General features: G+C 60.8%; 2 protein-coding genes and 1 long non-coding RNA gene across 5 annotated transcripts in view; 2 read left to right on the plus strand and 1 right to left on the minus strand.

The window, feature by feature from the left end:
* Positions 1 to 18734, plus strand: part of STRN4 (striatin 4) — a 24719-nt gene extending 5985 nt beyond the window's left edge. For 2 of the 3 annotated variants that reach the window (XM_070450667.1, XM_070450669.1), the window contains exons 2-18: positions 1236 to 1339; positions 1815 to 1888; positions 2814 to 2892; positions 4945 to 5142; positions 7233 to 7374; positions 10676 to 10835; positions 11380 to 11493; positions 11835 to 11950; positions 13731 to 13906; positions 13993 to 14040; positions 14409 to 14530; positions 15575 to 15745; positions 15892 to 16032; positions 16490 to 16588; positions 16768 to 16854; positions 17529 to 17766; positions 17994 to 18734. In XM_070450667.1, the coding sequence (XP_070306768.1) occupies positions 1236 to 1339; positions 1815 to 1888; positions 2814 to 2892; positions 4945 to 5142; positions 7233 to 7374; positions 10676 to 10835; positions 11380 to 11493; positions 11835 to 11950; positions 13731 to 13906; positions 13993 to 14040; positions 14409 to 14530; positions 15575 to 15745; positions 15892 to 16032; positions 16490 to 16588; positions 16768 to 16854; positions 17529 to 17698 (2001 nt within the window). In that variant the 3' untranslated portion in view covers positions 17699 to 17766; positions 17994 to 18734. The remainder of the gene's footprint in view (positions 1 to 1235; positions 1340 to 1814; positions 1889 to 2813; positions 2893 to 4944; positions 5143 to 7232; positions 7375 to 10675; positions 10836 to 11379; positions 11494 to 11834; positions 11951 to 13730; positions 13907 to 13992; positions 14041 to 14408; positions 14531 to 15574; positions 15746 to 15891; positions 16033 to 16489; positions 16589 to 16767; positions 16855 to 17528; positions 17767 to 17993) is intronic. The other variant, XM_070450668.1, reaches the window with a different exon arrangement.
* On the minus strand, positions 13731 to 14411 carry LOC139029821 (uncharacterized). Its single transcript, XR_011482051.1, has 2 exons — positions 14163 to 14411; positions 13731 to 13986 (listed from the first exon to the last, which is right to left on the minus strand). It is a non-coding gene; the product is annotated as an uncharacterized lncRNA (long non-coding RNA).
* Positions 18735 to 21517: 2783 nt separating the features above from the next.
* The window catches only part of PRKD2 (protein kinase D2), a 32405-nt gene continuing 30949 nt past the window's right edge, over positions 21518 to 22973 (plus strand). The window contains exon 1 of the mRNA XM_070450670.1: positions 21518 to 22453. Within this exon, the coding sequence (XP_070306771.1) occupies positions 22214 to 22453 (240 nt within the window). The 5' untranslated portion in view covers positions 21518 to 22213. The remainder of the gene's footprint in view (positions 22454 to 22973) is intronic.

The raw sequence follows: 22973 nt of genomic DNA on the forward strand, positions 1-22973 counted from the left end.
CCACAGACCTCTCTGCTCCATGGTCTCAGGCATCCTAGCTCCTGTGAAGAACTGGGCCCTGGGACTTCCCTGGTGGTCCAGTGGTTCAGAATCTGCCTTCTAAAGCAGAGGATGCCAGTTTGATTGCTGGTTGGGGAACTAGGATTCTCTATGCAGCGAGGCAGCTAAGCCCACAAGAGAAGCCTGTGGACCACAAGGAAAGATCCTGCATGCCAGAACTGAGACCCGACGCAACCAAATAATTAAGTATTTTGAGAGAATAAGAATAACAAGAGGTGGGAGCTGGCATTTGTTAGCCCTTCGTCTGTGCCAGGCTTTGGACTGAGAACAACTTAACCCGTGAGGAGCAGGCACTCTCAGGAGCCCCATTTTCTGGAAGGGGAAGTGGAGGCTCAGAGAGGGCTGACGACCCGTGTAAGATTGTGCCTCGCGGAAGTGGCCAAGCCAGGCCTGAAGCTCGGGCGGTCCCAGCCGGGGTCAGAGGAGCGCTGCAGGGGAAGCCAGGGAGGAGCGCGGCGCTCAGGGCTCTGGCACTGGGCTTCCGGAGCATGGTCGGGGGCCAGGAACCTGCCTCGAAGGCCGTTGGTGTCTCCAAAAGGCCCGTTGACGGGCCAGAGCAGATGGGGGCAGCCCGGGCCAGCAGACGGTGTGAAGTGGTTGGCAGGGGCCCGGGGTCATGTCTGTGGCACGTCTCCCTTCCTCTGGGCCGACTCCAGCAGGACGGTCAGTCCCCACCGTGGAGGTCGGATGGCAAAGCTGTTGCATTGCAGCGGGAGCCAAGCCGAGCCGAGCTACCCACTCCTGTCCCTAAACTCCAAAAACAGCTTCCCACACCCCCCCGAGACAGAAGCTTTGGTTGAACAGGGCCATGCCACCTCCGCCAACAACCCTGGGGATGGCACCTGCCCGGGGGTGGGGGAGGAGGCGCCCAGGGCTCTTAATACCTACCGCCTCCACCTTCTCCCCAAAGGTGGGGGCCAAGGGAGCCTCAAGCTGTCCCCAGTCTGTCTCTCTTCAGTCGTTTCATCACGGGTGACAGGGAAACAGATCCAGCCGCCCTCTCACTGCTCCGCTGAACCCAGGCTCAGGGTCTCCACGCTTGAAGAAGTGGCTGCTGCGTGTCCCTGGGGTTGGAGGGGAGGGAGGGCTGGAGCTGCTTGTCCCCGAGCGAGTGAGGGACACAGGTCAGTGAGCCTGAGCCCTGCCATCTACCATCCCCTTCTGTCCACCCACAGGCTCAGGTGGCCTTCCTCCAGGGAGAGAGGAAGGGGCAGGAGAATCTCAAGACGGACCTGGTGCGGCGGATCAAGATGTTGGAATACGCACTGAAGCAGGAGAGGTGAGCCCCGCCATGCCCCGGCCTGCCTGCCTTCAGGGGTCGAGCCCCTGGGAGCATCCTCTCCTCCATCAGTCAGTACCGCACGGTCCAAGAGAGGGGGGCAGAACAGGACCTCGTGGGTGGGGTTCAGGGCAGACCGCGAGCAACGGCTTCATCATGGCAATGACCCACCACGTGGCAGACACCACACAGTCCTTGTCTCATCCCTGCCTTCCAGGGGCCCGATGGGTTCAGGTGAGGCTTCTGGAGGGAGAGGACTTCTTCAAGGACTTAGAGCTGGGAAGGCAGCCCGGTGTGCCTGGCTCCCAGCAGCAGGCTCGCCACAGTGCCATCTGTACCGCCGCCTCCGCCACGGCTGCTTCCCAGTCGGGCAGGGTGGAGGAGGGCGAGAACCCGGGCTCTGGGATTCTGGAGGCGAGGGCTGGCCCTGCCGACGCTTCGGTTCCTCTCATTCGTTCATCGTTTGACCTTTTAGGGCCAAATACCATAAACTGAAATTTGGGACAGACCTGAACCAGGGGGAGAAGAAGCCAGAACTATCGGAACCAGGTACCCACCGCCAGCCTGATCCTCCCCGCATGCCCACCCGCTGCAAACCGAGCGTGACAGAGCAGAGATGGACCCCCGAGTCTCCCATGCTCCACGGAGAGCTGGTGTGGCCTGAACCGGGAGGAGTCGGGTCTCACTGTTGGTGCCCTCCTGTGGGGGGACAGGGGGCGGGGAAGGCCTGGGAGTCCTGTCCGCTGTCCCTCTGTCTGTCTGAGGCAGACACACGACGCCCTTGAGGGTCGGAGCTCCTAGAAAGAGGCATCAGTTCACCATCGGGGAAGTAGGGAGGGTGTTCTAGGGGGAGGAAGGAGGGTCCAGGAGCGCGGAGACGTGGAAGAGTGTGGTGTGTTCGCAAAGTGAGGCGGTGACCGTTGTTCTTCACGTCGGACGCCGACCAGAGTGCCTTCCACAAGGACAGGGGTCTGTGTTTACTGATACAGTCCAGGCACCTAGCTGGCCACATAATGGATGCCCGATAAATACTCGATGAGGAAAGTAAACAGGCTGCCTCATTCAGTCCTCACAGCAGTCCCAGGAGGTGGGTGCTGTGGTTGTTAACTTTGTTTCTCAGATGAGGAAACTGAAGCTCAGAGAAGTAAACCGACCTGCTCAAGCCACATAGCCGGGAAGCGGCCGGGGCGGCCTGGGCCACGGTCGTCTGCCCATTTGCTCAGAGCCCGCCCGTTTCCTGTGTGGGGAAATAGCAGAACAGGGTCTGAAGACAGTCTGGGGATGGTCTGGGGAGTGACCCAGAGGGACTAGAGAGGAGGAGGGCAGGGGGAGAGGGAGGCTCCAGGCCCTTTCAGCAGGTGGCTCCGCAGTGACTGATTTGGGTTTGAGGGTGAGGACAGGGCCAGTGGAGGAGGTGGTGGGCGCCTGGGTGGTGCCCTCGAGACAGCCCGCCTCCTTTCTCTCCACCCCGCAGTCTCCAATGGCCCCGTGGAGTCAGTCACCCTGGAGAGCAGCCCGTTGGTGTGGAAGGAGGGGCGGCAGCTTCTCCGACAGTGAGTGCACGCCGGGCCAGGGCGGAGGCTGGGCCGGGGAGATAAGCCCGGGGACGCCACAGTCCTTCCTGTCCCCACTGGGGACCGTGAGCTCTCAGGATCCCTGCTGGCCACAGCCAGAAGGGCCCGTCCCCCTGTCGGGGTGGAGCGCAGGAAGCCTGGCAGGAGGCAGCCCTGGGGGACCCCAACGCTTGGAAAGCAATCCCATGTGCCTTTTTTCCCCCCACCCAAGGGAGAATGTTAAATTTTAATTGTTTTTAATTTTAATTTTATTGTTTTTAATTAAAGAGATATATGTGTTTTAGAAAACTTGGGAAACAGGAAAACACATAAAACAAAAATCACCCATAATTCCACCACCCAGGGAATTTCATGCCCCTATAAACATTTTGACATACAGGCTTTCTCTTCTGTATATATGTATTTGTGCGTGTGCGTGTGTGTGTTTTATAAAAGCGGGGGTTCCCTCTTTGTATTGTTTCATAAGGCCTTGCTTTGTTACGTGTTGTGAATATTTCTCCACATAAATTAGTTATGTTGCATCATTTCAAGACCTATGTAATCGTGTGTTATGTGGATAATCATAACTTCCTGTGGCCAGTCTCTTCTTGTGTATTTTGTTGAAGGCAGTTTTTTAATAGTGTGACAAACACCAGGAAGTTATTTGTCCGTATCCTTGATTTCCTTACGCTAAACGTCGGAGAGTGTAGTTGCAGTTGCTAGCTTAAAGGGCATGCAAACAGTGATGACAGAAGGATTGTCCCAGGCAACACCTGCCAGGTACCTGTTATGTGCCTGGCACTGGGCTAAACGCCTGGTGCACCAGGATTCCTCGTGTAAATCCCTAGGCAGTGTAACTGCTAGTGTTCCCCTCATTTTCACAGATGAAAAGACGAGGTGCAGAGAGGGCTGCGGAAGGTCCCAGCTAATACGCGGAGGGTCTGACGTGTGATCTTAGGAACCCATCCCCAGAGCCCAGCTCCCCCTCCGCACCTCTCCCTGCTGGTGGGGGCAGGGGAGCCTCAGGCGTACATGCACATGCCCCAGATTCTGTGTCTGCTGTTGCCCAGGCGCCTGGGTCACGGTCAACAGAAAGGCTCTGCGGGCGCCCCCCGAGGACCAGCCAGGGACTCCTGTCTCCAGTGTTCTGAAGCCACAGATACCTGTAGTTGAATCTCGTTCTCTTTTCTTAAGCATTCAGGCCGGTCTCAGCTGGCTTCAGGTTTTGTAGTCATGGTGGTAATAAATGCTCGCGTGTAGAGTAAATGACGGAAGTTCCTACTGACCTCCCTGATCTTGCTCTGCAGAGGAGGTCACTGCTCTGAAGCTCAGTGTGTTTCTTTCTAGGCCTGGTGCGGGGCGTGATACAAACGTGTGTTTTTGTGTGGTCTCTCCTTAGGGGCACCTTGTTTTTTTTCCAACAAACACTTGAATTGTAAGGAGCACTTAGCTTACAACTTCTGTTGTGCTGTTTATTGAGCACGGCCCTCTCCTCTGGGCTTCCCAGGTGGCTCAGTGGTAAAGAATCCGCCTGCAGTGCAGGAGCTGTTAAGACACACGGGTTTCATCCCTGGGGCGGGAAGATCCCCTGGAGAAGGGATGGCACCCTGCTTCAGTATTCTTGGACAGGGAAGTCTGGCAGGCTACAGTCAATGGGCTTGCAAGGGGTCAGTCGCCACTGAGCACTTGGCACTCTGCCTCGTTTATCCTGTGCCTGGTGTCCCATCAGACGTCTACTTCCGCAGTCCTCGTCAGCAGAAGTGTGGGTCGGCCCCTGCCTTTAGGTCCCCCAGACGTACACGGTCTCTGCAAGCGTCTGCGACAGCACGATACCCATATAGAAAGGCTTCCACCGGGAGTAGTCTCGAAGGGGAAGCAGCAGGGTCAGGGGAACGCTTATGTGAGATTTCGGTGTGTTGTCTTCAGTTGCTTCTCCAAAAAGGCTGGCCCAGTTCACATCTGCCCCTGCGGTATAGAAAGAAGCCATGTGGCGCCTGACCCACTCAGGTTCCGCCTCCCCTGCAGACCTGTCCTGGTTCTGCCTCCCCGCAGGTACCTGGAAGAGGTCGGCTACACCGACACCATCCTGGACATGCGATCCAAGCGTGTGCGCTCCCTGCTGGGCCGCTCGTTAGAGCTCAACGGGGCCGCCGAGCCCAGCGAAGGGGGCCCCAGGGCCCCGCCGGCCCCCGGGGGGCTCAGCGGTGGGGAGTCGCTGCTGGTGAAACAGATCGAGGAGCAGATCAAGAGGTGAGCCCTGGGGTCTGGAGGGTGTGTTCCCCCCCCCCCCCCCCCACCCCATGAGGCCAGTCCATGATCTGGAGTCGCGTTCTTCCTGGAGTGAATCGTGGATTCCTCTTCTCCAGAACCCTCTGTCCCTTGTGGGATGTGCAGGTTCTGTCCTGGGTCCCCCTGGGTGGCCCTCCCCTGGCGTCACTTCCATGCTGCTGCGCTCTGCAGCTCCCCTCCGACCCGGCCCCGCCTGAGGCGCCAGCCTGCACGCTCCCCAGCAAACGCCAAGTCCCTGGGGGATCTGGGGGGCGTGGCACGACACGTGGTCAGTGCCCCCTGGGGAGCTCTCCCTTGCTCATCCTCTCATCAGTTTGTCAGAAAATAAATCGCTGATGATGTGAGGAGGTCTATGAAAGGCAGTGAGAAAGCAGTGGGAAGGGACTTCCCTGCGGTCCAGTGGTTAAGACGTTCCCAGGTCGAGAGCTAAGATCCCGCATGCCTTGTGGCCAAAAGCCTGAACATAAAACAGACGCAATATTATAACAAAGTCAGTAAAGACTTTTAAAACAATCTACATCAAAAAAGAAAAAAAAATCTTAATTTAAGAGAAAAAGGGTGATGGGAGAAGCAGTACTGCTTAGGACAGGATGACGTTTGGGCAGAGAACTGCATGGAGTGGAGGCCGAGCCAGCCAGGTAGCTGGGAGGGGAGTTTCTCAGTAAAGGGTCCAGGACAGGAGGGGGCCGGCACGCCCAGGAGCAGGCAGAGGCCGGTGTGGCGGCAGTGCTGCCAGCACGTGGTACCGTGGTCTGTGGCGAGGCTGAAATCTCAGGAGTCCAATCACAGTGGGCCTCACGGGCCACGATAAGGAGCTTAGACATGGGCTTGTGGTTTTGAGCCAGGGTGTGACATCATCTTGGTCTTATGGAGAGGCTGACTGAGGGCCGGGCTGGGAGCAGGGAGGGCCGGTCAGATACTCCTAGAGACGTCCAGGCCAGAGACGGTGGACGTCAGCAGTGGAGGGGTGAGGCCGGTCCGCTTCTCAGCAGGTTTTCAGCAGGAGCCGGCAATAATGAAAGGACTGGCTGTGGGGGGAGTGGTAAAGAAACTGGGGTGACTGAAGGGTGGGATCTGAGCAGCTGGGAGCAATGCTGACCCAAATGGAGGAGATGAGTGGGGGGCTTCAAGGGGGCCATTCAGAACGAGTGGAGTGTGTGAGGTCTCTGTGAGCCCCCGTGGCGAGGGTAGGGGCAGCACTTGACTCATGACTGTATCTCCAGTTCACCAGCACACAGGTGGGCTTGAAAACCATGGGGCTGGGCAGTCACTGAGGCAGAGGGTGCAGAGATGGCACCAAGGAAGGAGCCCGTTCCACGTGTGGAGGCCCCCAGAGGAGCAGGGGGCTGGGCGGAGACAGCTCGCGTTGGGGACGAAAGCCCGAGCAGGGAGGCTGGGAACTGAGGGCTGGGGGGGTCTCTACCGAGTGGCACCTGTCCTCCCGGGCAGCTGACAAGGACGCTTGGAGCATCAGCCCGGTGGTAGCCTCCTTTTGGGAGGCCGTCCATGTTTATCTGAACTTCGAATTCTGCCCTCAAGTCACGTTTGGTGGCAGATGACCTCCTTGGCGCAAACTTGTCGTCCCCAGGGAGCCACTCAACAGCAGGCCCGGAGGTGGACAGGTGGCGCCGTCTGGCGTGGGGAGGGCGCAGGCCGTGAGGGGCCCGAGCAGTCCTGGGCTGACCGATCCCACTTTTCCTGTCGCCGGGTGTGTCCCCGCCACTCCCTGCCCTGTGTGCACGTGGTTCGGCCGTGGGGATGAGGGCTGCAGAGTCAGCGGCGATCTCGTGACCAGCTCTCTGTCTGACTCAGCACACGCGGGGGACGTGTGGTCAGGGTCGGGGGCTGATCTGGAACTGGGGGGAGGGTCAGAGCTCAGTGAGGGGTCCAACCGGGGTACGCCTGGCCGAGGCTGGGCTCCAAGCCCTGTGCAGGGTCAGAGTCAAGGCTCTTCTGGGGTCAGGCTCCTGCCCCCCAGCCTCAGCGCACTCCCAGCCGAGCTTTGTCGTCTGGCAGGACTGACAGCCCCTCTGCCCCCCTGTCCTGGGCAGGAATGCGGCCGGCAAGGACGGCAAAGAGCGCTTGGGCGGCTCGGTGCTGGAGCAGATCCCCTTCCTGCAGAACTGCGAGGACGAGGACAGTGACGAGGACGACGAGCTGGACAGTGTGCAGCACAAGAAGCAGCGCGTGAAGGTGAGGGCGCGAGCCCGGGGGGCCCCCATCCAGGAGGGCCCCCCTGCATGCAGAGGGCCTTTGGGGGTGTTCTTGGGCTCCTCTGAGGACTGGTCCATCCCTTCCCCACGTTCCCGTCTCCTGTCCAGCCATGCTGTGGCCTCTGGTCCCTTCCGAAGCGCCTTGGTCTTTTTTGTCAGGGCAACCCTTTCTCCAGCTGTACCCTCATCGTTCTCTCTACATTCCCTCCTTGGGCTCTGATGTTTCCAAGTGGCCTTTCCTGAATCACCAGGCCAGGCCAGCCCCGAGATGCCCTCTCATGGCGCGTTCTCCTTCCCGCCAGCCCAACCACAGTGGGACTTGGAAATGTTCTAACGCACCCCCGGCTGTCTCCCGCAGTAGACTGTGAGCTCCCCAAGCCAGGGGCTGTGTGGGTCTTTTCTGTTCCCTCCCCAGCACCCTTAGGGGATGTGGCCGAGCCGCCAGCTTAGCCTGGAGTCAGGTTGGGGAGCTCTGGGGGTCACTTTGTAGGATGCGAGTGTCCAGTCTGCTGTTGGTGGCGGGACCCAGGCCCAGGGACACTGCTTACAAGGTGGAGAGTCCAGGTCTTCTCAGCTTGGCCTGGAGGTCGGGCTCCCACCACGTTTCACCCCTGCTCCTGGACTGCCAGAGCCCAGTGCTCCTGCCATCCTGGTGGCGCTGTCCTTAGGCGGGGCCTGGTCTCACCTGTCAGTGTAGGCCTCTTGGGCCAAGCTCTATGCTGGCAGCAAGGACATGGAGACACAGAGGTCTGGTCCCTGCAGGAAGGAGCTTGTGGCCAGCAGTGGGCTTATAGGTAGTTACAGGCAGGGACATGCACCCATGAAGGGGGCCCTGTGGGAGAGGAGACAGCCTCGGGGGCTTTCCTTGACCGGCTCTTCCCACCCGAACTCCAGCCCTCCCTCCTCAGACCCGCCTCAGACACCCCCTTCTCCAGGAAGCCTTCTCTGATTCGCCCTTGCTCCCCTTCTCCCTAGAGGGTCAGGAATCTCCTATGGGCTGCCCCATTCTGATCGGGACCATCCTGGGTCCTCCCTGTCTGGTGTCAGGCCTGCCCCGGCCTCCACTCTGTATCCAGGGCCCCCACCATGGCTCAGCGCAGGGTCCAGGGCTCAGTGAGCACGCTGAGGGGACCGGAGCGCCCGGAGCCGGAGCCCTGGCCTTGGGGTTCCAGGAAGAGCAGGGTGTCTCCGAGTCCAGAACGCCTGGTCCCTCGTGCCCCCTGGTGGATTTCCACTCCTTTCACAGGTCTCCCTCAGCCCCCTCTGGGAAACCTCCCCTCTGCCCTGCGCTCCTGTTAGAAATGCTCGCGTGCTCCCTGCAGCGGTCCCACACGCCCTATCAGGCGGCTCACTGTGCAGGGTCTCACGCGTCCCCAGGTCTCTGTCTCCACCAGCTGACCTTCAGTGACTAGACCACAATTCAGGAGACCCGCCCATGAGTGCCTCCCAGAGTGGCCACTGGCCTGGCTCTGTAACCAGGGACACGTGATTCTCTTTGTCATAGTGTCAGCCTCAGAGATTGGTAGTCTGTTTCTGAGTTGTTGAGGAATTCATTAAAATGAGTCCTGGGAGTTCCCTGGTGGTCCAGTGGTTAGGACCCGGCACTTTTACTGGTGCGGCCCAGATTCAGTCCCAGGTCAGGGAACTGCGATCCCATAAGCCACCACATGGCAGAGCCAAAAATGAATGAATAAGTAAATAAAATCTGTATGTTTGAAAAATAAAATAAATGAGTTCACACCAGGCAGGCGCGTGGCACCAACGGCCCCAGGAGGTGAAAGAGAAGCAAGGCCTCTCTCAGGGACTGAGCCCTACCATCGTCTCTCTGGGCAGGCTGTCTGAACCTTGACCCTAGGTCTTCTCCCAGAGAGGAAGGGGAAAGCAGTCACGTCCCATCCCCCTCCTCCCACACAGGCCAGAGGCTGGCCCCTGAAAATGCCCTAGCATAGCCACCTCCATGTCGGTACTCTGGAGACCCAGCTTGGGGTGCTGAGCCTCTGGGACGCAGTCACCCGCGCCTGGAGGAATCCGCAGCCTGTCTGAAGCAGGGCCCAGGCTGGGGACACTGAGGAGGGGGAAGACTTCCTGGAAGAGGTGGTATTTGAGTCCACTGGTCCCGGAGCCCCAGTGCTGAGGGTGAGCTGTGTCCTAAGCCAGCACTGAAAGCAGAACTCATATCCGAACAGTCTTTGAAAGCTCTGAAACTCTCTTTAAGCGACATAAGTGCAGTCTCTGAAGTGCCAAATACACAGCTCCCTCCCGGATGGCACTTGATGGTGAACATAGTGATGCTTAGGAACTGGGAGGCTAAAGGTCTGCGTGCGAGATGTCACCTCATGAGGCCGCGTCTCAAAGGTCTGGTGGGGAGACGCAGGCGCGATGCTGCCCCACCATTCACAGGCCTGGGATGGGGTCCAAGCTTGTGGACTGAGGAAAACGAGAGGGTTTGGTTCTCAGCCCTGGTTATGACCGAGTGTGGGAAAACTCAGACTCTGTATTCACTCGCCCAGCGTTCTGTTTCTCAGAAAGGAAGAACTGGGGTGTTTTCTCATTCTAAAAGTAGCTCCTGCTTGTTATAGAAGAAAACAAAAATGCAGCCAGTATAGGAAGTTACCAGGAAGACTTGGAGACCCCCAGGTAGCCTCACAGCCCAAAGCTTGTCTTTGATGTATGTGGAGTGGCTTGGACCTGGGGCAAGGGACTTCATTCTGCTCAGCCTCAGTTTCCTTAATCTGTAATATGGGAGTAATAATGAGAAGAGTGGTAACTCCGTGGGGTTGTGAAATCATATATGTGAAGCTGAGTCAGTGCACTGAGTAACCCCGAGAGGCCGGCACTGTGGTAAGTGTCCATCGTCATTACTGTTGTATCCACGGATCTGATCTCACTTGGTAGTGTCTCCTTCCATGCCTGTACACCCATACACCCAAGTATAGCTTCCTTCACCCCCGAAACAGGTTGTCATATTATCTGACGTTTTTTCCTGAGAAGTGTACTGGGCTGGGAGGCAGGGCACGGGGGAGCAGGAACAGCCTGAGCGAGAGGAGGAGGGCCCTGTGTGGGGGTCACGGCGGGCAGCAGCAAAAAGGGTCTCCAGAGCCAGGCTTGGGGGCTGGCACGGCCCGGGAGCCCTAGAGAGGTGCAGCCCTGAGGGCTTCCAGTAGGGGGAGCACGGCGTCAGGGTGTGGGACTGGGGCCGTGGCCAGGAACCCTGGTTTTTCTGCTCTGGGAGACCAAGTGGGCTGGGCCCTGACCTCTCTCTGGTGGTCTCCACGCCCCAGCTGCCATCCAAGGCCCTGGTTCCTGAGATGGAGGACGAAGACGAGGAGGACGACTCAGAGGACGCCATCAACGAGTTTGATTTCCTGGGCTCGGGAGAGGATGGGGAGGGCTCTCCAGACCCGCGGCGATGTGCTGGAGAGGGGACCCACCATGAACTGGGTGAGTTGGGGGGTTTCTAGCCGGCCTTCCTCCCCGCGGGCGCACACTGCTGCCCGCCGCGCCTGCAGCTGCTTCCTGCCCCAGGGTCCCCACCGGACGGATATACTTCCTGAGGGGAGAGTGGCCCCGGAGAGCCGGAGGCTGTATCGCCGTGGCCAGGCCCTCTCCCTTTCCCTGGAAAATCTCAGGGGGTCACAGGCAGGCCCAGCTCTTCCTGAGGCAGGGCCTCCAGCCCTTCACCCCTGGCCAGTTGGTGGACCTGGGGGGATGGGGAGGGGGAACAGGATGCAGACCCAGCGCGGGGAAGGCAGGGGGCAGCGCTTCCTGTCCTGTGACTCTGAGCTCTGAGGCCCCTGGGGTCACGTAGGATGACGGGGGACTGAGGCCATGGAGGGTCCCCTCTCCATCTTTCTCCTCTGCCTGTCCCCAACCCCACTTGGAGCCCAGGGCTCCCCAGTGCCCCCACAGTGGCAGGAGAGCACCCTCCCCACGTGGCTGAGTGCCCAGTTAGTGACGCCCGCCCGTCTGCGCCCTGGTCCTGCAGAAAGCCGGCGGGTCAAACTCCAGGGGATCTTGGCTGACCTTCGGGATGTGGATGGGCTGCCCCCCAAAGTAACCGGCCCGCCTCCTGGCACCCCCCAGCCCCGGCCCCACGAAGGTAAGCGGCTCCTGCACCCTGACCCAGTCCTGAGGAGCCCACGGCAGAGGGAGGCTGCAGAGCTAAGCCCCGGGCTTCTGTGTCCTCAGAGTTGAAGCCCAGCCTCTGGTCTGCAGCCTCCCTGTCCCAAAAGTTCGTCTGTCTATCTCTGTCTCCCTCTTTTTGTCTGTCCTGCCCTGTCTGTCTGTCTGGCTCTCCCTGTCTCTTTCTTTCCAGCTGTGATTCTTGATCTTGTTCTCTCCCTGCCTCTCTGTCTCCCTTCTCACCTCTCTCCGCCTCTCTCTGTCTCTCTCTCTCTTTCCCGGCCCCTCTCTGCCCCCTCCCTCCCCTCCCCCTACCAGGTTCCTTTGGCTTCTCCTCAGACGTTTTCATCATGGACACTATCGGGGGCGGGGAGGTGAGCCTGGGGGACTTGGCAGATCTCACCGTCACCAACGACAACGACCTCAGCTGTGATGTAAGTCCTTGGGGTGCCCCATCCCTCTCGGGCCCCCCCAGGCCTCCGGCGCAGTGCTGGGACTGGCTGAGCTCTGGCCGGGTGCCTGCCTGCACCCAGCCCCTCACACAGCAGGACGATGTGAAATCATTCGCCAGCTCACCCTGTGTCACAGGGATGCTGATGCAGACAGGCGCTGGGACTGGACGGGGTCACCGAGGTGCCTGGCCTAGCAGGCTCTGAAGCCTGGGTTTCATTCACTGCCAGGCTGCTCCTCTCAGCAGTGCTCCCTTCCACCCCAGGCTCCCATGCATCTTGAATCCAGGACCCACCATGGGCACAAAGCAGGGGCAAAGGGATGCTGAGTCCAAATACAGCATCAGAGGCAGCAGGTGCCTTTGGGGTGGGGCAGAGCGGGTAGGAGTCTGTGCAGGAGGCGGGGATTGTGGACGGGAAGGTGACCTCCAGTCATACACACAAAAAAATCAGGCTGATCTGGTATGAGTGGAGGCTGGCAGGGCAGAGGGGCTGGAATGCAGAGAGACAGGGCCAGTGTCCTGAACCTGAGATCTTTGGCCAGGCCGCTGGCTCTCTGGGCATCTCTGAAGTGGGCGCGTGTGAGCTTGTTCCTGTGGTAGGACACTTAGCGCAGCTTCCAGCGAGACTCCAGGTGGTTGGTGATCTCAGCCAAGTTAGGCACTCTGGGAGGGCAGCGGGGGCGGGTTGGGAGAGTCTGAGCAGGAAGATGCTGGGTTCTTCTGCTCCCCCAAAATGAAATGAAGACACGCACCCCCCCCCCAGGGCTGCATGCGCATGAGGGGGTAGACCCTCTAGTCCTGAACAACTGGCAGAAGCGATGACCTCAAGGGACAGAGCCCAGATGTAGGGGTCTGTCGGGGTGCACCCTGTCTCAGGGAAGGGCACTGAGACTTGCCTGACAATCTGCCCGTCTCCTTTCCCCCGGGGCCCTCCCCGGGCCCCCCACCTCGAGAGGGATACCACCATGGTCCATCAGGCCTTCTGTGGTGTCTCGGGGACTCTCCCCCAGAGGCCTGTGGACGCTGCTCCCCGGTCTCTCCCCGCTGCGTGTGCTGGTCCCCTGCTCCGCTCCCTGGGAGACTTGCCCTGGGACCTCCTCCACCTCTCTCTGCAGCAACTCTCCTCTTCCTCAGTCCAGCACCCCTGCCATGGAGTAGCCACGGCTCTAAACCCTCCCTCGGGGCCCCCGTCCCTGAGAAGGAGCAGCAGGTTCCTGGGTGTGGGCCAGCCCTCTGGGCCTTCCCTGCTGCTCTCCCTCTCTTGCTGTGCCCCTGGCCTCCTCTCGGCTCAAGATCCGCCTTTGCTGCCTCTGCCTCGGGGGCTTCACACATTCCGTTTCCGCACTCTCTCCCCTTCATTTACCTAGTAACGTCCTGATCACGTGTCAGTTCCCCAGGAAAGCCTGTTGACCCGCACGGAGGAGGACGGGCTGCCCAGCACCTTCTGTCAGTGCATCTGAAATTCATGGCACTGCTTGTTGATCGTCTCTGCAATGGAGATGATCTCTGACATCTCCCCCAGGCTCCCTTTGAACGGGGACACCCCTGGGCTTGGGCTCACCATTGCCTCCTCAGAAGCTAGCACGGGCCCTGCGTACTGCAGGAGCTCGCTGAGCGAGTGAGGGGGCGCTGCGTGTGGACGAGAAGGAAGCGGTCCGGCCTGGGCCAGAGGCTCCTGTGTGCCACACGCGGCTCCATGTGGGGCTGGGTATGGGAACCACCGGCCGGGATGGGCAGACCCTGAGGTAGCTCCCCCACCCCAGCTGTCTGACAGCAAAGACGCCTTCAAGAAGACCTGGAACCCCAAGTTCACTCTCCGCTCCCACTATGACGGCATCCGCTCCCTGGCTTTCCATCACAGCCAGTCGGCTTTGCTCACCGCTTCCGAGGACGGCACGCTGAAGCTCTGGAACCTCCAGAAGGCAGTCACGGCCAAGAAGTGAGGGCAGCAGCCCCGGGGTGGAGGGTGGGGGCATCCGGGCATGGGGGCACAGGGTGACTCCCGGCTCCTCTGGCTACCTACAGGAACGCCGCGCTAGATGTGGAGCCTATCCACGCCTTCCGGGCTCACAGGTAGGGAAGTGCCCCTGCCCCTGTGGCAGCCTGCCCCCGGCCCGCTCACTGCCATCCTGGGAGCCAGGGCAGGCGGCAGGGTGGCTGAAAGGCTCCAGGTCCCCGTAGCGCTCGGCACATACCCTGCCCTGCTCCCGACGGCGTGCAGGCTTCCAGTGCTCCACAGCTGGTTCTCAGCACAGCCTTTAGAGGAGGGGGAGGCTGGGGACGGGCAGCTAGCCTGGGTGGCCCAGCCAGAGGTCCGGATGCTGGGTTCCTTTTCAGCAGCCTTGAAATACGCTAGTGGCACACCCTCAGGTCCTGTTGAGGGGAGGAGGCGAGCCCAGAGTGTCTGGTCCCCCCCTTCACCCCACCTCCGTATCCTCCAGGGGCCCCGTGTTGGCCGTGGCCATGGGCAGCCACAGTGAATACTGTTACAGTGGTGGGGCAGACGCCCGCATCCATAGCTGGAAGATTCCAGACCTCAACATGGACCCCTACGACTGTTACGGTGAGGACAGCTCCCTCCCGTCTTTCTTTTTCCCCCACCCACCTGCCCCCGGGGGCCTCTTGGTTCCTCAGCACCCAGGCCTCGCGCTTCGAGAACTCGGGAGGGAACGCCAAGGGCTCCCACTCTGGTGAAGCCTGGGCCCAGGTGATTCAGCACGTGACCGAGGGTCAGATGAGACGAGGGCGCGCTGGGTGAGCGGTGCAGAGAAGCTCATTGGGGTGGAGCTTTGGGACAAACCAGGCAAAGGTGGTGGGCCCTGGCAGCAGTCTGGTCTCTGCCTGCATCTGCGTGGTCGAGCGGAGGAGGCAGGACAGGGGAGGTGGAGATGCTAGCTGGGCCGGGCTGCAGGGTTTAATATCAAGTGGAGAAGTGAGCAGACTGTCCCCTTTGTTCAGTGTCCGTGTGCCTGCCCTCTGACACCTCTTTTGATAATGCTTTTGATCACACACTTGGCTCCATGCCGCGGCGTGTCGGGGCAGAGTTTGGGGATCTGTATCTCCTCTCAGGACCATCTCACCCTGTCAAAGATCAGGGGTCAGCCCCAGGCAGTGTCTGCTGTTTGCCTGGCAGGCTGTCACACGTTGGGTGTCAGCAGGGCCCAGCCAGAGCACCCCACGTGGACCCGAGTGATCAGGGAGGCCGTAGTGGGAACAGCCAGAGGGCTTTGGAGGAGAGAGTGGGCAAGAAAAGACCGCGGGGACGGAGGGTAGGGCTGACTCCAGGGGCCAGGCTGCAGAAGTCTCGGCCCTTGTTCCCTTAACTGAGTCTTAAAAGGTACGTCCCAAGCAGGGCTTTGTGCCAGGTACTGTCACAGGCCTGGGGGAACGGCAGGGAGCCAGATAATCCCTCCCTCTGGAGCTTCCACTCTGGGGGCGTTGAAAGCCTGAAACCTTCAGAGAACAGCTGGCCCATGGTCAGAGCCTGAGCAGCTCTGAGGGCACAAGGACTGGGGGGTGACTCGGCAGAGCCGGCACTCCCGGGCTGTCCAAGCTGGAGCAGGGCCATGGCCCTGACGTAGCCCTCTCCTCCCTCCGGCTGGCCCAGACCCGAGCGTGTTGAGCCACGTCCTGGAGGGCCACGGGGACGCGGTGTGGGGCCTGGCCTTCAGTCCCGCCTCCCAGCGCCTGGCCTCCTGCTCTGCCGATGGCACCGTCCGCATCTGGGACCCCAGCAGCAGCAGCCCGACCTGCCTCTGCACCTTCTCCACAGCCAGCGGTGAGGGGCGGGCCGCGGGGCTGTGGAGGGCCGTGACACCTGGGGTGGAGGCCCCTGGAGGAGGGTGACTCCTGACAAGGGCCCAGGCTTCCTGCCGCAGGGCAGGAGTGGGGCTGTTGGCAGCCTTCTGTTCCCTCCGCCTTCAGATCACGGGACCCCCACCTCAGTGGCCTTCACCAGCACCGAGCCTGCCCACATCGTGACCTCCTTCCGTTCTGGCGACACCGTCCTGTATGACCTGGAGGCTGGCAGTGCCCTCCTCACGCTGGACTCCCGGGGGAACAGCGGTAAGGGGGAGCCCAGGGCCAGGGGCTGAGGTCTGAATGCCTCCAGGGCCCGTTTCTCCTGGGACTTTTTTCTCCTATTGCCCAGTCAGTGGACGGTGGCTGCCCTGCCCTCTCCAGGGCTCCGAGCAGGATGGAAATAGAGTCCCAGTCACTGTGCCCTTATGGACAGCTCCGGAGGGCTGGGGGAGAGACGTCCCTGGGGACTCTCCTGTGGGCCGCCTGGTGGAGCAGAAGCACCGCCTTCACGGTCATCACCCCTCCTGCTTGCCCCAGGGCCACGCGGTGTCCACAGCACAGATGGAGAAGCCCTGGGCCCGGGAGGGAGCGGCCAGGGCACCCAGCCCTGCTTGACGTCTCGGCAGAGGACGGGGACGGGATGGCGGTTCTCCTCTCGTCTTTGTCTCTCCTGGTCTTCCTGATTCTTTCCCCCTTGACTTCTGCTTTTTCTCCTTTTCAGGCCCAACCCAGATCAACCAGGTGGTGAGTCACCCCAGCCAGCCCCTCACCATCACCGCCCATGATGACAGAGGCATCCGTTTCCTGGACAACCGAACAGGTGAGGCCCAGCCTCCCCAGCCCCCGCTCACCTGTGCTGATGGGGGGCAGGGGTCAGCCGCCTCAGATGGAGACCTCCCAGGGTCCACCTTGGAGACTTAGTGTCCCCGCTAACGCCTGCACCTTTCCAGGCTGGGTGCAGAGTGGAAAAGTAACCTGTCGCCCACCCTCTCCCTGCAGGGAAATTGGTGCACTCCATGGTCGCCCACCTGGACGCGGTCACCTGCCTCGCCGTGGACCCCAATGGCGTCTTCCTGATGTCAGGAAGTAAGTCGGGAGCCTCCTGGCCCCTCAGGAGTGAGGGCGCGTGCCCTTCCCTGCAGGAGGCGGAGAGGAGTGCTCGGGGGCTCTCTGAGGCCGGGGTGCTGGTGGGAGTGCTGTCCGAGCAGGGGTCAGGAGCCCCTCTGTGGCTGGTTAGAGTGGTCACAGGGGTGGGGACAACACCGGAGCCACAGTAGGTGTGCTCCCACATGGCCCCGTTGCATTTGAATGATGTTGGTACTGCAGCCCTCATTGCACACACGTGGAAACCGGGCCTAGAGAAGTCACTTCACTTGGTCACAGCCCAGCGGGTTGCAGGAATTTCAGGCCTATCTGACTCTCAGTCCCCACAAGACGTGTTAGCAGTTAGGGCACCTGCCATTTGTGGATAAAGACACCAAGCCCCAGCGACCACGGGGCTGCTTCTCGATGGCATGGCTGGGACTTGGGCAGGTGGAGAAGGGACTGAAACTCCCCAGGGGGGTGAAGGGGGTGTGTTGGCCTGACCAGGGATGTCAGATGAGTGCACGCACAAAGGCACGAGCCATGGTGTGTGGCAGGGTGGCCAGGACGGTTCAGCTGTCTCCAGGATGGCTGGGTTCAGGAGGCGGTTCTGGGCAGGGAGCTGGGGGACCCGGAGCTGCTGGGCGACAGCCTCTCCTGTTCCTGCACCCGCACAGGCCATGACTGCTCGCTGCGTCTGTGGAGCCTGGACAATAAGACGTGCGTTCAGGAGATCACGGCCCACCGCAAGAAGCATGAGGAGGCCATCCACGCGGTTGCCTGCCACCCCAGCAAGGCCCTCATCGCCAGCGCGGGCGCCGACGCCCTGGCCAAGGTCTTCGTATGATGCCCACCTGGCCCCCCAGCCCAGGCCACCACGCTGGCTGGGGGGCGGGGCCGGGCAGTGGCACTGAGGTGAGGGGATGGAGGGACGGAGGCCTGGGTTGGGAGGGCAGAAGCCCCCGGCACCCTCACTCCTGCCTGGCGTTTCTGGAGGGTGCCAAATCCCAATACCCTAGCTGGGATGCCCTGCGAGAATTACCAGGGTCGCCCCTAGGCGTTCAGAGGAGGGGCCGGAGCTGCCTGACCTCTGGCACCCTGGAGATCGTGGTCCAGCCTCCCCTCCCCTCTGTCTCCCACAGGTGACTCCCGGCCTTGGTCTGGAGGCCCCAAGGCCTGGCTGCCTCCTGCCTGCCTTGGGGCCTGGTGGTGCTATCGGCCCTCTCCCTAGGAGGCCCTTCCCATGGCCTCCCGCCGGGCGCGGCCTCCTTCAGGAATCGCCCTCCAGCATGGTCTCTGGGAGTTTTCCCTTCACCCTGACACCCACGCCAGGTCTCTGAGCCTCCTTCTCTGGAGCCACACATCCAGGGCTGGGTGTCCATGGGGCTCAACTTTTCCAAGATGCCAGAAGGTGCCGGGTTCTCTTTTGGAACCCCTGACCACTCCTCTCCACCTCCCTGGCCCCAGGTGGGAGCCACGCGGGAGGCCCCCCTGCACCCCTGCTCTGGGTCTGCTGGGGCCCTGGAGCCAGCTGCAGGCCAGATCGTCCTCCCTGCGGGGGCCTCTCCCCCCCCCCCCCCCACCACCAGCGTGCCCAGTAATCCCCCTCCCCTCCAGTTCCCTCAGCACAGCTTTCCAGACACTACCCAGCGCCGCCAGGGCCAGTAACTGCCTGGGGAGCAGGTGATGCCCTCGGGGGAGCGCCCGACCCTACCTCCCCCAACACTTCTCCAAGGGCAGCCCCCCAAACCCCCATGGGGTGACCCATGGGGGGAGAGATAGCCTTCTCTTGCCCCTCCGCAGGGCATGGAGGGTGGAGTGGGGTCCCCTGGGCCCCCCGTAACTCCCTGTATATCTGTATAAATAAATGGGATTTTAATGGAGCCCCCTTCCCCCATGTTGTTATCACTGTGTGATAGTCTGTCCGTTTCCACTCCTGACCCTTCACTCTCTTCCTCTATTTATTTCACTCTGTTTTGGGTTCCACCCTGTGCCCCCAGGCCCCCCTCCCAGGTTCCTGTTTATAAGCCCCATCCCTTCTGCCCTGACTTGTACGTGAAACTTGTCTCAATAAACCCTTTGGAGTAAGATGGGTGGCAGTACTGAGTGTCGAGGGGACTGGGGACTTTCGGGGAGGAGTCACCGGCTCTGCCACGGGTGGGTGGAGCTTGGAGAGAGGAGATAGTGTGGGTTGGGGTTTTGTGGTAGGGTTGGGGGGGCAGAGCTTGGGCGGGGTGTGGGTGGAGGGACGGAAGTGGGGGCACAGGACCGAATCTCCCCGTGCCCCTCCTTTCGGGCCCCTAAGCGCTCCCTCCCCAGGGGCTGCAGCAGCAGCCTGGGGGCGGAGCCCTGACTGGCCAATGATAGACGGGACAGTTCAGCTCTAGACTCTTCATCCCCGCCCCCCCAGCATGCCTGACCCAGAGTACTGAACATGCCCCTTCCCTCCCTGCCTGCATGGAGTGTAGGGCCTGCCCGCTCAGAACACCTCCACGCTGCTGGGATTCCTCTCCCTTCTCGAGGCGGCCGAATCACAGTGGCTGGCTGTTCACTCAGCTGGAGCCAGACCCTGTGCTTAGCTCTTCAGGTGCCATTGCGCTGGGTTCTCACAACCTCAAAGAGTGAGGACAGACCATGACACATGTTACAGAGTATAAGAGATGGAGGCCAGGGCTCGAGGCAGCCAAGCAGGTTGTTCAGGGCCCAGCAGGTCATCAGAATTTGTATCCAGTCCCTGGGGACCCCCTCTGCTCGCTTGGAGGCCTCCACCCCTACCAGCCAGAAGTCCTTGGGACAATCCCCGTACCTCTCTGGACCTCAGTATCCCCAGAAAAGAGAGCCAGACAGTAATGCCCACCTCCTGGCTTATCAAGGGCTGCACCCCAATGCCCAGAACAGGGCCTGCCTCCTGTCAGGGCCCTGTGAACACTTAAGGAAGGATGAAGGCCTGTGAAGTCCCCTTGAAGGATGAAACCCTGAGAAGTACACACTCCTGTTAGGACTTCACGGTGGCAGTCGCCCACCTGTCTTGACAGAGGCCATCAGGTGAGGCCGACAGGAGCCCAGCTTCGGGCACCATGTGGCCTCATCCCCTGCCCACCCCCCCCCAATCCCTCTAGGCTCTGTGCTGCTTCCCCAGGTGGTGGTTTAGGTTTTCGCCCCAGCCTCAGACTTCCTTCCCCAGCCCCAGCCAGCCCCCGGATGTGGTGGCAGATTCGCTACTGTACCGACCTCAGCTGCCCCCCAACAGCCCTCTTAGGAGCAGGGGGCTCGTTTTGAGGTCCTCATCCCCCACCCAGTCCTGCTGGTTGGGATCCCAGATACAGTGGCCCATCTCAACCTGGATGCTTCTCGGGCTCAGCCAGGCCTTGGCCTCTCGATGAAGCCCATGGGTGGTAGTTACCCGCTGGATGATCTTGGCCAAGTCACTCTGCCTCTCTGAGGGTTCAGCTTCCTGTATGTAAACTAAATGATAGCGACCCTTATTATTAGCTGGGGAGGAGAAATCAAGTCCAAATGGCTCCTTGAAGGGGTGTTTTATGACAGGCCTGGCACATTCTAGGGCCTCAATTCATACTTGCTGAATGACTGAGCAAACCCACCCACAGCACCCGAGTGTCAGCACATTCATTAGAGTCAGAGCCAGCAGGACTGAGCTTCTACTGTGTTTTAGGCAACACTTACACCGTTTCATTAATCCCCACAAAGACCCTCTGGGGTCAGGCCAATTGTTGTCCCATCTGAGAGATAAGAGAAACAGCCTCAGAGTGGAGAAGTCACCAACCTAAAGTTACCCAGAGAGAGACACGTGCACACTTGCCCCGGAAAACAATGTGCTTTCCGTCTGTGAGGTGGTGAGGATGTGTGGTCCTCCCTGGTTGCTATGGTTCTTCCAGGCGCCCCTAGGCTTTTATTTGGCTCTTCACCCTTCTAAAGACTGGGGCAGAGTGGGAAGCTGACTAGAGGAGGAAGGAAACTACACCCCTTCTCCACCGGCCCTGTGCCTGACTACCGGCACAGCGTGCACCAGCCCTGACACTCCCGTCTGTTCGTGGCACTTTGGCCAAAGTCGTTGGAGCAAGACCCAAGGCAAGGATCTCTGCCCATCTGGAGGCCTCGGTCTTCCCACCTGTGGAATGGGCTGGGGTGTGTCGCGGGGGAGGAGGGGTGACGCTCTGGGAAGAGGCAGGCTCACTCCGGAGAGCGGGCCGGACCTGACACTGTCTCCCACCCTTTCCCCTGCGGTGGGCGCCGGATGCAGGCCAGGCGAGATGGCTCCCTTACTTAAAGGGCCAGACGCCTCCTCAGCCCCGGCCTCGCGACCTGTGGTGGGGGAGAGGGTGGCTTGTTCCTCCCTCACCAGCTGAGGGAAAAGTCAACTTTCCAGACAAGGGTTTGTTGGTGGGAGGAATCGGTCTCTCCTCCCAGTCCTGCATCTCCCACCCCAGGTTCCCAGGCCTGGGCGGGGGAGGTGTTACCCCCAACCTGGAGGCGCGCTGAGCCCGCCCTCCTCTTCCGCCCCCAGGCTCTCATCAAGTTCCACCCTCTCTGACGTCACCAAGGTCGGTGCCGATTGGCCGACTGAACTGTCACTCTGAACACTTCCTCCTGGGCTGCCGCCGCAGAGTTAAACTTTGGAGGGGGAAAAAGAGCCACGGGCTCCCTGCGCTGGGTGACTTTCCCCTCCTTCCCACCCCCCGCCACCCCACTGCCGATGGTAACACCGCCTTCCCCGCGGGGCTCGACCGAATTTTTCTCCAACTTCCGAGACCCGTGAGATTCCCTCCTTAGCACCCCGGCCCTCGGGATCCCTCTGCCCATCCCCGGGCCCGCCATCGGATCCCTGGGATCCATTCGATCCCCGACTCAGAGGCTCCTGCTCTCCACCCCCAAGGTCTGGAGAATCCCTCTGGCCCCCTTCTTAAATGGATTCTCTTCCTAGAGTCACTGACTTCTCGACTCCACCTGCTCCCTTTCCAATCCCTTCTCTCTCCACGGATCCTTTGGATCCTGGGCTTTTCTGATCGCTGTGACCCGGACCTACTAGATTTTCTTCTTTGATTTCTTGGTATCTCCCAATTGCTGGCCCCCCTCCCCAGAACCACTAGATTTCTCCTTTCTGATCATCTGTGATCCTTTAATTCCCCGGGTGGGCGTCTGATCCACTAGATTCCTTTTCTCTAACTTCCCAGGGTCCCACCATCCTCGAGTTCCCTCAACCTGCCAGGCAGTGTTCTCTTCTTGGATCCCCGGGATCCCCGCTTATAAGATCCCCGGTTTACAGTGACCCAAGCCTCCCTGCTCAGGCTTCTCCAGCCGGATCCCGGGGTGGGCGCCGGGCGGCCGACCCCGGGCCTCCCCTATGGCCGCCGCCCCCTCGCATCCCGCCGGGCTCCCGGGCTCTCCCGGGCCGGGGTCACCTTCGCCCTCCGGCGGCTTGGAACTGCAGTCGCCGCCACCGCTGCTGCCCCAGGTCCCAGCCCCGGGCTCGGGGGTCTCCTTCCACATCCAGATCGGGCTGACCCGCGAGTTCGTCCTGTTGCCCGCCGCCTCTGAGCTGGCCCACGTGAAGCAGCTGGCTTGCTCCATCGTCGACCAGAAGGTGAGCACACAGGTTTCCCCCGCCCCAGCTTTAGGAGAGGAGTGGGGGGTGGGTGCTGGCAGAGGTAGTTTCGAGCCCACTATAAGGAAGAGGGAGAGAAGTGGACTAAGCCTTGGGCTGCTGAGGGGTGGGGTGCAGCATTGGCCCCCCCAGTTGCCTCCTCACCCCACTAACCCTTTGAGAGAGGCCTGGTCCAGGGTGGGGTTCCCCAGAGGCTTCCCCGAATTGCATGTCCCTGCATGTTTTTGTTTGCTGCAGACAGCAGGGAGGAAGGGAGGGGCCGGCCAGGTGTAGGAGCCGAGAAGGAGCAGGCGGGAGCCCCAGATGTGGGAGACCTCCCTGCCTGGGCCCACCCCAGCCTCCGACTTGGTGGAAACAGTAGAAATTGAAGCCGGGTCGGCCTGGGCGATCGGGTGACATGTGTGGGTGTGGGTGCGCACCCTGGACTAACTGCCAGGGGCAAGTGAGGTCTCAGAGACCAATCTCTGCCCTCCCCCAGGCCGGACATGTGTGTGGAGGG

The sequence above is a fragment of the Odocoileus virginianus genome, chromosome 20 (genome assembly GCF_023699985.2).
Source record: "Odocoileus virginianus isolate 20LAN1187 ecotype Illinois chromosome 20, Ovbor_1.2, whole genome shotgun sequence".
In the NCBI taxonomy this organism is placed as follows: domain Eukaryota; kingdom Metazoa; phylum Chordata; class Mammalia; order Artiodactyla; family Cervidae; genus Odocoileus; species Odocoileus virginianus.